We start from the raw sequence: 13,370 nt of genomic DNA on the forward strand, positions 1-13,370 counted from the left end.
TGCCTAGCAGTGAAAGAGACAAAGAGAGAGAGATAGGGATGGAGATATGGAAGGAGAGAGTAAACAAAAAGATCAGAATCTTTTGAAGTCCTAACTGTAATAAATAGGCCTGTGTGCAAATTCCTCAGTGTGTGTGTGTGTGGAAGGCAGATCACTTGAGGAAATGAATCCTAGGAATGTGTCTCTGCACTACTACTTCTAATTTGAATGTAGTTTATTTTATTTTATTAATCTATTTCCTTGCTAATTTATACATACAGTCCTTGCAGGGTATGGAGGGAGGGAAGGTGCTATTGGGAAGCCCTGCTGTCTGTGTAAGATGGAACTTTAGAATTAGTTCTTATTCTATTGTTGGAAGCTCCCGGAACATTATAATCTGCAGTTACAGAACAGGTTAAAGGTTAAATAAAATAAAAACAGGTTATGACATTTTATTCATGACAATGCCCTACTTCCAGAATCTTAAAACCTGGTATGTGAGTGACACTCACATGGCATTGAGTTAGTCAACCCAACACACACTCATAAATACACTGCTAAGGCATATTCCTGGTTCTGTGATGTCCTTGTTTAAAGGCCCATTCCATTTGGACTCTTAATGTAGTCACTGATTGGTCTTTCGTGGTATGTGTGTGTCTTCAACTGTATTAGCTATAGCTCACGTAGTTTGTTTGCTCTGTCATTACACTTATTTATGGCCACACTGTTTCCACCTGGGTCAAACCCTACTACATAACTGGGCCATATTTGACCTTCATGTCAAATTCCACTCCCGATTTGAGATAGACCCCTTTGTCTTTTCTCAAATTCAACTCTTGACAAAATGAAATGGACCAACACTCTGCTGTATGTGTGTGTTCAACTAACTCACATGGTTACATTATTAGTTGGTTTGTGTGTGTGTGTGTGTGATCAGGGAGAGGCCATTCTGTCTGTGGGCTGACAGTCTCCAGCTGTGCTTCTCTTTGATTGGCTCCATTCACAGCCTTTCATCTCTAACGGCCCTGTTTGCTGTTCTGTTATGGACACAGACACTCCCCTTGCCCTCTCAGGACACACACACACGAGCATGCAGGGGTGCACACACACACACAGGCACGCACATACACACAGGCACGCACACACACAGGCACTGTCGTGGACGACACATGCACGCATGCACACGTGCAGAGACACATACACAAACAGAAGTTGTCCCTACTAGACACGGATCTAAGACCACTTTAGCACTTTAACCCCCAAATGGTTATGGTTAGGATTTGTGGAGGTTAAGGTGATCCATGATCTGTGCCCAGTGCAGGCTTAGGAGAGACAGAGGACAGGAAGCAGTCTAACTGACAGCATTGATACATCAGCCCAACATGGAAAGGGGGATTGATAAAATATTGTAACACATGTTCAAATACCACACATACAGAGGTGCCTTTTGTTTTAGTTCAATACATGTACAATATCATCAGACCAATCAGTTGAAGGACACCTAAACAACCCTCTGGTTGAAGTTTTATATCGGTGAATCTGCTATTCACGGCCTGTTTGTTCATGTTAGTTTGTCTGTGATGTAATAATTATGAACCTGTTTGGCTCCTGTTGTCCACCAGTGTCCCGCCCTGTGTGGTGTATAACAGCCAGTCAGTCAGACCTCTTCTCCTTGTCTTATAGATCCCCATCAGCTCCTTCAAAGGCTCCTGGTGCTTTGATATACTGGTTGTGGAGGAAAAGCAGGCACTGTGACTCCTATGATCAAAAGGAGAGGAGGGGGGGGGGGAACAAGCCTTTGGTCTCTGCTACTCCTCTCTACTCCTCTCAGAACACGACCCAGTCCCACAGACCTACAGTCTCTGCTACTCCTCTCAGAACACGACCCAGTCCCACAGACCTACAGTCTCTGCTGCTCCTCTCAGAACACGACCCAGTCCCACAGACCTACAGTCTCTGCTACTCCTCTCAGAACACGACCCAGTCCCACAGACCTAGTCTCTGCTACTCCTCTCAGAACACGACCCAGTCCCACAGACCTACAGTCTCTGCTGCTCCTCTCAGAACACGACCCAGTCCCACAGACCTACAGTCTCTGCTGCTCCTCTCAGAACACGACCCAGTCCCACAGTCTCTGCTGCTCCTTTCAGAACACGACCCAGTCCCACAGACCTACAGTCTCTGCTGCTCCTCTCAGAACACGACCCAGTCCCACAGACCTACAGTCTCTGATGCTCCTCTCAGAACACGACCCAGTCCCACAGACCTACAGTCGCTGCTGCTCCTCTCAGAACACAAAAGGTGTTGTTGCTGTGTGTCTCTCCCTCCCAGTCAGTCAGTAAACATTTGTTTCACACGTGTGGCATCACTAGCGTGGGAACAGGTGACGTGCCAATGGGGAGCAGGCGTCGTGGAGGAAAACTGCTGCTCCACCTCTCACACACGCACATGCAGACACACATTCTGAGATTGACAAGCCCCTTTACATGCTTATCTATATAAATAAATGTTTTATTTTAACTCATAACTAGTTTGACGATTAGAAATGCCTTTAGGAGAGATCTATCCTAGGGGTCTTTCACTAAGCTTTTCCTGTCCCATTGAGTTTGGTGTGACAGAGCGATCTGAGGTGTGTGTGTGTGAGGGGTGTAACCAAGGACTTGTGAGAGGTGACGGTGCTTTTGAAGTTGAACCGGCATTTAGAGGTTAATGAGGCTGTTAGGAAGAGGTGCTGGAAACGCCAGTGGAGGCACGCACACTATGATAAATGACCTGGTCTGTTTCCAATAAACCTTTAAAACCCTGTAGGAAGAGGTGGTGATTATGTGAACATGAAATATAAGGCAGGGTTGCAGTGAGGAGATTTTCATTATGTGAGCTGTGTTTAAATGTTGAGCAAAATAACTTAAATCTTCTCTTGCATATAATTTTCTACTGCAAGTTTGAATCTTGGGTACATTTGTGTCAAATGTATGTTTGGTAGTTCAGCAGCCTGAGAAAGCAGACATTTAAAGAAAAAAAAGTTGGTTAATCAGACTGAAGAGTGTAATTGTATCTGATGCTGATTTAAATCAAATCAACCTCAATTTTATGCAATTGTTGATTGGTTGGCTGACTGTCTGGGGTACTGTCTGGCTTTCATTTCATCCGATGACTATATTAGTCATAGTACATCACTGGGGTCGGGCTCCCTGCCATACAGGACCTCTATACCAGGCGATGTCAAAGGAAGGCCCCCCCCAAAAAATGGCCAAAGACTCCAGCCACCCGAGTCATAGACTCGGTGCCTATGCATCAAGCCTGGAACCAACAGGACCTTGAACAGCTTCTACCGCCAAGCTATAAGACTGCTAAATATTTAAATAGTTAGCCAAATAGCTACCTGGACTATTATTTTACGTTCATTTAACTAGGCAAGTCGGTTAAGAACAAATTCTTTATTTACAATGACGGTCTACCCCAGCCAAACCCTAATCCGGACGACGCTGGGCCAAGTGTGCGCCGCCCTATGGGACTCCCAATCACGTCTAGTTGTGATATAGCCTGGAATCTAACCAGGGACTGTAGTGACACCTCTAGCACTGAGATGCAGTGCCTTAGACCACAGCGCCACTCGGGACCTCTGCATTAAACCTTTTGCACTTTTTTGGACTCATCACATACGCTACTGCAACTGTCACTTTATTCCCAGTTATATACGGAACAAAAATATGAAAGCAACATGTAAAGTGTTGGTCCCATGTTTTATGAGCTGAAATAAAATGTCATTTTTGAGAATTTGGCAGTAAGTCCAACTGTCCAGGACCCTCACACCTGGTTTCTTCACCTGCATGGGGGTGCTGGGGAATACTTCTGTCTGTAATAAAGCCCTTTTGTGTGGAAAAACTCATTCTGATTTGTGAGCCAGGCCCAGCCAGTGAGTGGGCCTAAGCCCTCCCATACCCACCCATGGCTGCGCCCCTGCCCAGTTATGTGAAATCCATAGATTGAGTTGGTGAGGGACCATACACCCCGACTGGTCGTATATAAACTGCTGCACCCACATGATCCTCATTCAATAATAGGGGAGTTTTATTTCTGTCAAATAAAAAAATAAGAGTACACACAGAAACCACCACAATGCATAAATTGATAATATATAAAATAATGTATAAACATATATATATGCTCAGACATGTCATGAGAGGTAATAGAATCACATTTTATTTGTCACATGCACCGGAGGAGATGGCTGCTGTTTTACGATCCCCTAACCAATTATGCTATTGTGTGTGTTTTTTGGCATTTTTTAAACTTATTTTGTACATAATGTGAGTTGGATGGATGGTGTGTGTGTAGTGTACACCTGCTGTGTAAATAGGCCACTGCTGTCATCATGCAAAATGTAACAAAACCACACACACTGCATGACGGCATGCATATATTAAGCACTTTCCCTCAGAATGAACACAGTTTTAGGCCTACATTATGTCACATTTTAAAAGCTTTTTGGTAAGTCTAAAATTATTGATATAATTTTAATTCACATAGTTTAACTGCATTCTAAATATTACAAACAAGCAGACAAATTGCAGTAAATATTAAAAACGTATTCAATAACATGGCACCAATGAAAGAAAATGAGCTAATATGTCAGATATGAAAAAAAGCATATTCTGTACAATTAATGGCTCGAGCAGTTAATTTATTTTAATTTAGTTAACTAAATTAAACACATCTATAGATTTGGTACTTTACAACATCCTGGGTCTGTATGTTATCTATTATTTACAATTTAATAAAATACAGATATGTAACGATCTAGCTACCTCTCACCCTCCCATCTTGTCTACCCTGGGCTGTATCTGGCCTGTGTGTTGTTCTCGGGATAAGGCTTAGTTTGATGTGGCTTATGTTTAGGTTAAAGTTAGCTTGGGTTTGCTTAGCTTAGCTCTTAGACTGTATCTGTTATCAGTCCAGTATGTTGTCGTCAGGCATTCCGGTCACACGGAGGGATATATTCCAGACCCAGATGAGCAAAAATCTCCTCCTCTGAACTAGCCCTTAGATACTGCATCTGATCAGAGAGCAAGAGAGAGCAGAGGGAGAGAGAGAGAGAACGAGCAAGAGAGAGAATAAGAGGGAGATGGAAAAGACTGAGGTAGGAAACATAAGACCACAGTTTAACCCTCAGATCGCTACAGCTGATTGTCAGCATCACGTCTTTGTGCAGGTGCCAGCCCTTTGAAGTGAGCACACAAAGACATGATGCTATGTGTACCCAAATAAAGTATTTCAAATGTGTGCATGTGTATGACTTTTGAGAGTGTGTGTCTGTATCCATTAGTGTCCAAGTATCTGTGACCTTTGAAATGTTTGAATCCTTCTTGGACTGTGCTGATTCAAATAAAGTATTGTGAGACTGAAATTACAAGACTGTTATAATACTGTTATTGCATCAAATGGTTGTGTTATGCAACAGAATGGGGGTTGTTAGAACTATATTGTGTCTGTGTGAACAGTGGGCCTCGGGCTTAATGCGGACAGTAGATTTATGATGCCTTTGGTGATAAAATCTAAAAGGCCGCATTCCATCGCATGAGTTGGTGTTTGTGTGCTGGGAGGTACCAGGGTGGAGATGGCTCGAGTAGGAATAATTATGAGACAAACCTTGTCTATGGGGGCCATACCCTGGTTTCTACACAATGAGAAGTCTTTACAGCAGATACTGTCTGCTGTGAATTATTAGTATATTTTATACAAATTCTAACCCTGTGACCCATTCCACACATCTGTTGTTTGTCATGTAGACTAAGAGGATGTATCTTTGTTATAAAAATGTAGCAAAAAAGGTATCCTTGGTCTCGGGGCTCTCAACAAATCATCTAAGAGTGGTTCGTCAACCAGCCATCGTTATCGCAGAGCACTCAATCGAGTCACTTCATATGTGTGTTGTATTGACCTGCTCCCTTATTAATAAGTGGATAAAGATTTAGTTTAAGTATAACTCTGACTTGTGTGATAAGTTTGTCTCTCATTTGATAATACAGAAATTAACCCCTACAGTATTTAAAATGTGTGTGTTAGAGTGTATGTACCCGTTTTCTGTCGTACAGAGCATGGCTGCTCAGAGTCATGGCCTTCTCATGTATTGCCCAGCGACGCAGCTCTCTCTCAAACAACTGCAGAGAGAGAGAGAGGCAGAGAGAGAGAGAGGCAGAGAGAGAGAGGCAGAGCGAGAGAGAGGCAGAGAGAAGCAGAGAGAGAGAGAGGCAGAGAGAGACAGTGAAAGAGAGAGAAGGCTGGTTGAAAATGCGCTCCGCTCGCACGTCATCAGGCAAAAGACATTTACAGGGGTGGAATCCCAAAATAAACGTGTAAAGTGATCAAACAAAATGTAGCTAGCTGTGCAAGACATTTTACAGTAATTAGCATATTGTTTGTAAATGTGTGCATGCTTTTCTCCTTGGAGAAAACAACTGCTTCAAAGGGGGTGTAGCAGATCAAAACTCTTCCTGGAAGGACTCCGGTAGGATACACGACTATCCTCGATGAAAGGTGGCTATCGAGGAGGGGAGGACACACTTCCTACTAACAAATGTATACTCTCCTTGACTACTTATTGGTTTCCGGAGGAGAGAAGACAGAGGACAGACTTTTCCCCAAATGAGATAAGGCCTAAGATTCACATGGAAGGCTGGTGGGGGGGGGGGGGGGGGGGGGGGTGAGGTGCATCTTGAAGCCTTATAACAGGATCACAAGTTAGAGGTCGGGGTTTAGGTTTAGGCCGTACCTTCGATCCAGTCCAGCCCAGCAATGCGAAGGCAAACTGGCTGTATGGAGAGACCACCAGGTCTACCCTCACTGCCCTCCAGGACCGGGGACCTGAGCACTGAGAATTACCCAGCACCCAGCTCACCTTCTGGGCATGGTCACCCACCACCACAAGGGTCTGGGGAAGTGGGTGAGAGTCTGTTTTTGAGTGTGGGTGAGTGTCTGAGTGGGTGTGTGGATCTGTATTGGTCAGTGTTGGTGAGTATGTCTGTGGACCCTCCCCCGTCTGGATCTCCCTCCCAGTCTGGATCTCCCTCCCTTCGTTGTCTGTGCTCAGTCTAAAGATGGAGAAGCATCTTTCAAAGCGGTCCATGTTAGAGGCTGGCCTCGCAGGACCCTCTTTGCTCTCCAGATAAGAGTTCCCGGTGGTCTTCTGGTACAACAGGAAGCCCTGGGGACAAAATAGAGTGTTACACCCCTGGAGGTACAGAACCATCCTTACTCAGGTTGGCTTGTTGAACTGACCAGGCCTGATGGTATTTTGTATAGTAAACAGCTAAGCACACGTTCCATATTTAGCTGATAGAAGGAAATAGGGAAATGCTTTCTGGGAATTGTAATAGATAGTGTAAAGTTGTTCGGATGGAAAATAGAAACAACTGGTGTGTGTTACCTGTGCTTCAAGCCAGGACACCACCTTAGGCATGAGCCCCTCCTCTCTGCCCTCGTCGGGATGGGTTATCAAGAAGTCCACATCATGACCAGTCTGCTTACCTCTATAGTAGGGATGTGAGAAATGAACAAGTTTGCTTCACATTTAAAAACAGAAAGAAAAAATATGTTACAATTCCAAGTCAATTCACAGTGCAGAATGAGATTGTAACGTTCTTTGTTTCACGGAAATATGGCTCACTCGGGATACATCAGAGTGGGTACAGCCACCTGGCTTCTTCACGCATCGCGCCGACAGAAACAAACATCTCTCTGGTAAGAAGAAGGGCGGGGGTGTATGCCTTATGATTAACGAGACGTGTTGTGATCATAACAACATACAGGAACTCAAGTCCTTTTGTTCACCTGACCTAGAATTCCTTACAATCAAATACCGACCGCATTATCTACCAAGAGAATTCTCTTCGATCATAATCAGTCGTGTATATCCCCCCCAAGCAGACACCTCGACGGCCCTGAAAGAACTTCATTTGACTCTATGTAAACAACATATCCTGAGGCTGCATTTATTGTAGCTGGGGATTTTAACAAGGCTAATCTGAAAACAAGACTCCCTAAATTTTATCAGCATATCAAATGCGCGACCCGGGTTGGCAAAACCCTGGATCATTTTTATTCTAACTTCCGCGACGCATATAAAGCCCTCCTCCGCCCTCCTTTTGGAAAATCTGACCACGACTCCATTTTGTTGCTCCCAGCCTATAGACAGTAACTAAAACAGGAAGTGCTCGTGCTTAGGTCTGTTCAACGCTGGTCCGACCAATCGGATTCCACGCTTCAAGATTGCTTCGATCACGTGGATTGGGATATGTTCCGCATAGCGTCGGACAATAACATTGATGAATACGCGGATTCGTGAGCGAGTTTATTAGCAAGTGCATCAGTGATGTTGTACCCACAGCAACTATTAAAACCTTCCCCAACCAGAAATGGCTGATGGCAGCATTTGCACAAAACTGAAAGCGCGAACCACTGCTTTTAATCAGGGCAAGGTGACCGGAAACATGACTGAATACAAACAGTGTAGCTATTCCCTCGGCAAGACAATCAAACAAGCTAAGCGTCAGTATAGAGACAAAGTAGAGACGCAATTCAACGGCTCAGACACGAGAGGTATGTGGCAGGGTCTACAGTCAATCACGGACTACAAAAAGAAAACCAGCCCCGTCGCGGACCACGATGTCTTGCTCCCAGACAAACTAAACTTCTTTGCTCGCTTTGAGGACAATACAGTGCCACTGACACGGCCCGCTACCAAAACCTGCGGGCTCTCCTTCACTGCAGCCAACGTGAGTAAAACATTTAAACGCGTTAACCCTCGCAAGGCTGCCGGCCCAGACGGCATCCCCAGCCGCGTCCTCAGAGCATGCGCAGACCAGCTAGCTGGTGTGTTTACGGACATATTCAATCAATCCTTATCTTCTATCTCAAGGCCATCAGACTGTTAAACAGCTATCACTAACATTGAGTGGCTGCTGCCAACATACTGACTCATCTCTAGCCACTTTAATAATGAAAAATTGATGTAATAAATGTATCACTAGCCACTTGAAACAATGCCACTTTATATAATGTTTACATACCCTACATTACTCATCTCATATGTATATACTGTACTCCATACCATCTACTGCATCTTGCCTATGCCGTTCGGCCATCGCTCATTCATATATTTTTAAGTACATATTCTTATTCATTCCTTTACACTTGTGTGTAAAAGGTAGTTGTGAAATTCTTAGGTTAGATTACTTGTTAGATATTACTACATGGTCGGAACTAGAAGCACAAGCATTTCGCTACACTCACATTAACATCTGCTAACCATGTGTATGTGACCAATAACATCTGCTAACCATGTGTATGTGACCAATAACATCTGCTAACCATGTGTATGTGACCAATAACATCTGCTAACCATGTGTATGTGACCAATAACATCTGCTAACCATGTGTATGTGACCAATACAATTTGATGGTCCTATTACGCACGTACTACCACTAGCCAGGCAATGAAGTTCTAACTACCAGTCATATAGCCTACCCTTGAAAACGCCTCGGCTACAGCATGTTTGTTTGTCTGTAAGGGTACACTACGGCTTTTTAAATGCTGAAACTAACCTTCTCTGGGGATCGTTTCGAAGCGCCACTGAACGGGCATTTTACTAACCTCCATCACTATTCAACCATAACGGTCAATAAAATGACCTCGAGCTGCCTGCGTGCAGACCACTCTCGCCTAAGAAAAGTATGTACATTCTTTTTAAAATACTGTGACTTACCAAGACATTTACCAGAAAACATCTTCCACTAGGCATCGACTACAAAGTTCCAGTATTTTTGGAACGGAGGAGACTAATAAGTTGCAGTACTTCCGAGAACACAAACACTCGTATCTTTCATAGCGAGCTAGCGAGGGACAGAGAGAGGGGAGGGGCACAGTATAGGCAGGTCGGCCACCAGGCAGACGGACTCAGAACCATGCAGTAGGTCTATCTATCAGTATAGGCAGGTCGGCCACCAGGCAGACGGAGTCAGAACCATGCAGTAGGTCTATCTATCAGTATAGGCAGGTCGGCCACCAGGCAGACGGAGTCAGAACCGTGCAGTAGGTCTATCTATGAGTATAGACATGTCGTCCACCAGGCAGACGGAGTCAGAACAATGCAGTAGGCCTATCTATCAGTATAGACAGGTCGTCCACCAGGCAGACGGAGTCAGAACCATGCAGTAGGTCTATCTATCAGTATAGACAGGTCGTACACCAGGCAGACGGAGTCAGAACCATGCAGTAGGTCTATGTATCAGTATAGACAAGTCGTCCACCAGGTAGACGGAGTCAGAACCATGCAGTAGGTCTATCTATCAGTATAGACAGGTCGTCCACCAGACAGACGAGTCAGAACCGTGCAGTAGGCCTATCTATCAGTATAGACAGGTCGGCCACCAGACAGACGAGTCAGAACCGTGCAGTAGGCCCATCTATCCGCAATCAAAAGCTGTATCTCGCAATGGAATGCTGTATTTCGCAAGTTCTTAGCTTGCAATGTCTTGCAACTTCAGTAAAGCAGGGCCTATCATCAATGAATATGCTAGGATATTCTACACGCAACAGACTGATGACACACTGGCATCATTAGTGAAGAGAAAGAGCAGGAGAGCCAGCTGCACTGTGAATTTAATTGTGTGGGGGGAAAGGATCCAAATTTCGTTTAAACGTTCACAACCCTACTCTAGAGAGAGAAATAAAGAGGAACGAGATCAACGGAGGACAGAAAGAGAGGAAAGAAAGAAAAGGAGAGAGATACAGACCAGTTATGTCACCGAATGCGTAGAGCAGTGAAAACTGCTCAGCGTACCTCCTGAATCCTCCAATCAGAGTCATCTCTGCACCCGGGAGCACAGCATGGACCGCCCTCTCCACAATCTGACCAATTGCAACAGCCTCTGGTTTCGTGACAGGCAGGTTCAGTTCGTCATAATACTTCAGACCTGAGAGGGAGAGAGGAAGAGAAGAGGATTGAGTGACCTTTGCACTGACTGTAGAAAACTATTGTGCAGAGGGCACTTTGGGCTTACTACCATTACTACCACTGCTCAGAGGCTCCACACACACACCTGCTCGTTGCGCTCTGTTGAGTGTGTGTCCTGATCTTTGCAGGTTGGAGGGGGTGTGTATTCCCTCCCTGAACCAACGGTCTGCTGTCTTTGCCCCTACCCCGAAAATACCTGTTAGGGCCTGAAACACACACACACACACACACACACACACACACACACACACACACACACACACACACACACACACACTTCTCTCCAATAAGTGGAAGCAAAGGACAGAGATTCAGGGACCATAACCAGAGATGGAGGTCTCAGCGCACCCTAACTCACCTTCATGGCCTTAAACTGTTCTGAATGTGTGGTGGTCTCCACCTCATGAGATACACCATCCTCCAGAACCTCCTAAAGATAAACAGGGAGAAGGAGGGACTGAGAGGCAAATTGAGAGGTTCTGATAAGAGACCTGGAGAGAAGAGACCAGAGAGAGAGAGAGAGAGAGAAATACACAGACAGAAAGAGCAAGAGGTGAAAACATAGAGAAGTGAAAAAAATAGACAGATGTCTGTATCCAGACCTTGATGACTCTGAGTGAGTGCTCCCCCAGACAAGGCAGTCCTCGTAGTTGCTCTGCCCCTCTGACCTCCTGGGGGAGGGATTTCAACAAGGCTGCAGCCCTACGGAACGCCACTCCCCGTCCCTCGTTTTCACTGAGCTCCGCATTCTCAGCCAGTATGGACAACGCATCCTACAGGGGGGAGCGAGAGAGAGCGAGCGAGAGAGAGAAAAGGAAGAGAGAGAGAGAGAAAAGGAAGAGAGAGAGAGAAAAGGAAGAGAGAGAGAGAAAAGGAAGAGAGAGAGAGAGCGAGCGAGAGAGAGCGAGAAAAGGAAGAGAGAGAGAAAAGGAGGAGAGAAAGATATAGACAGCTCGTTCAGAAAATACAATATGCTTTTGACATCATAAGTTAGTGTTTGGGATGGAACAAAGTAGCCATAGACATCATTCAGAACATCAACACCTCGTAAGTAAGGAGGGGATTGTGAGAAGGACTCACGGTCAGTATTGTGTTGTGGTGCAGTAGAGGGGTGTGTCTCTGACAGGCATAGCTGGGTACTGAGACCACTGTCAGCTCCAAACCAGGCTTCTCTCTCTCCTGTGGAACAAGGTTGTGTACATTAGGCACACCCCACAACATTTATTTTATTGTCACAGACTGGACAGGTGCAATGAAATGCGTTATGTTACAGGGGCTGTCAGAAAACAGACAAGCAGGGAAGGACAAACCTGGACTTTTTGTTGCAAAAGGTTTTCAGTTGCGTGCCCCCATGAAAATAACCCATTATGCAAGGAAGATGATATTAGTCAAAGTACGGGTAGTGGTAGTAGGTACAGGTAGGTGGCCAGGCTATATCCTACCTGTAGTCTGTGTCTGTCCAGTATAATCACGGGGATGCCAGCATGCATGCTCTCTGTGTACCACACAATGTCCAGGAGATGGACAGAACCAGGTCGGGCTGTCCTGCCTTCTCCTCCTTCTCTCCCCTGTCCTCCAGTCTGGAGGTCCAGCCAAGTCCGGACTTCCTCCCCAGAATTATTCTCGGACACAATATGAGTGATGGAACGGCTAGGGAAAAACAGAGGTTACCAAGACTTGATTTACATTGGCAAATATCCCTAAAGTGTCCCTAAGCACCCTTGTTCCCTTTCATTCAAGACCACTGATTTATAGGAACTTAAGTCTCGAATGATACATACTCAATCTTTCTAGTCTAGCTATCGGTCTTAGATCAGCAGGGATAGTACTGGAGACAAGGTGAAGTTATTAGCATACATTATTTTCACCCCAGAAGATTGTTGTTCACACTACCTTAAGGAGTATTCTATGTTGAAACCTTTCCCCCGTCCGAGCCGAGTGAGGAAGGCTCTCCGACTGGCTCCCATCTTTCTCTCCAGGAGAAAGATGACAACCCCGGGAAACTTGCTGGTCCTGTCACCGCTGCTGTCACTTGTAACGGAGCAGTTCACTTTCCTGCGCTTTAGAGGGACCATATTTGTTGGCAGACTCGCTCATCTGTCTAGAAAACGACAACAGATACATACACAACGGTTCATAATTCTCACGAGTGTGCTTCTTCTTCCTTGAGGTTTCATGGCAGACTTGATGTATTGCCGCCACCTACAGTACGGATAGTGACTAGTATCTTGGGCTCCCGACTGGCGCAGCTGTCTAGGCACGGCATCTCAGTGCAAGAGGCGTCACTACAGTCCCTGGTTCAAATCCAGGCTGTATCACATCCGGTCGTGATTGGGAGTCCCATAGGGCGGCGCACAATTGGCCCAGCGTCGTCCG

At 45.3% G+C, this 13,370-nt stretch overlaps 1 protein-coding gene across 3 annotated transcripts; it reads right to left on the reverse strand.

The window, feature by feature from the left end:
• Nucleotides 1-4,026: 4,026 nt before the first annotated feature.
• polm (polymerase (DNA directed), mu) lies at nucleotides 4,027-13,328 on the reverse strand. 3 transcript variants are annotated; one of them, XM_029709983.1, is made up of 12 exons: nucleotides 13,201-13,328; nucleotides 12,888-13,095; nucleotides 12,437-12,644; nucleotides 12,075-12,173; nucleotides 11,597-11,767; nucleotides 11,353-11,424; nucleotides 11,080-11,224; nucleotides 10,821-10,953; nucleotides 7,406-7,508; nucleotides 6,752-7,183; nucleotides 6,057-6,140; nucleotides 4,027-5,035 (listed from the first exon to the last, which is right to left on the reverse strand). In XM_029709983.1, the coding sequence occupies exons 2-12, from the start codon at nucleotides 13,067-13,069 to the stop codon at nucleotides 4,949-4,951; spliced, it is 1,716 nt and encodes a 571-aa protein (XP_029565843.1). In that variant the 5' UTR covers nucleotides 13,070-13,095; nucleotides 13,201-13,328; the 3' UTR covers nucleotides 4,027-4,948. The 3 variants fall into 3 exon arrangements, with proteins under 3 accessions (XP_029565843.1, XP_029565845.1, XP_029565844.1); XM_029709985.1 differs by having other exon boundaries at nucleotides 11,080-11,200; nucleotides 12,888-13,328; XM_029709984.1 differs by having other exon boundaries at nucleotides 4,027-5,029; nucleotides 12,888-13,328.
• Nucleotides 13,329-13,370: the final 42 nt, after the last annotated feature.

The sequence above is a fragment of the Salmo trutta genome, chromosome 23 (assembly GCF_901001165.1).
Source record: "Salmo trutta chromosome 23, fSalTru1.1, whole genome shotgun sequence".
Classification (NCBI taxonomy): Eukaryota; Metazoa; Chordata; class Actinopteri; order Salmoniformes; family Salmonidae; genus Salmo; species Salmo trutta.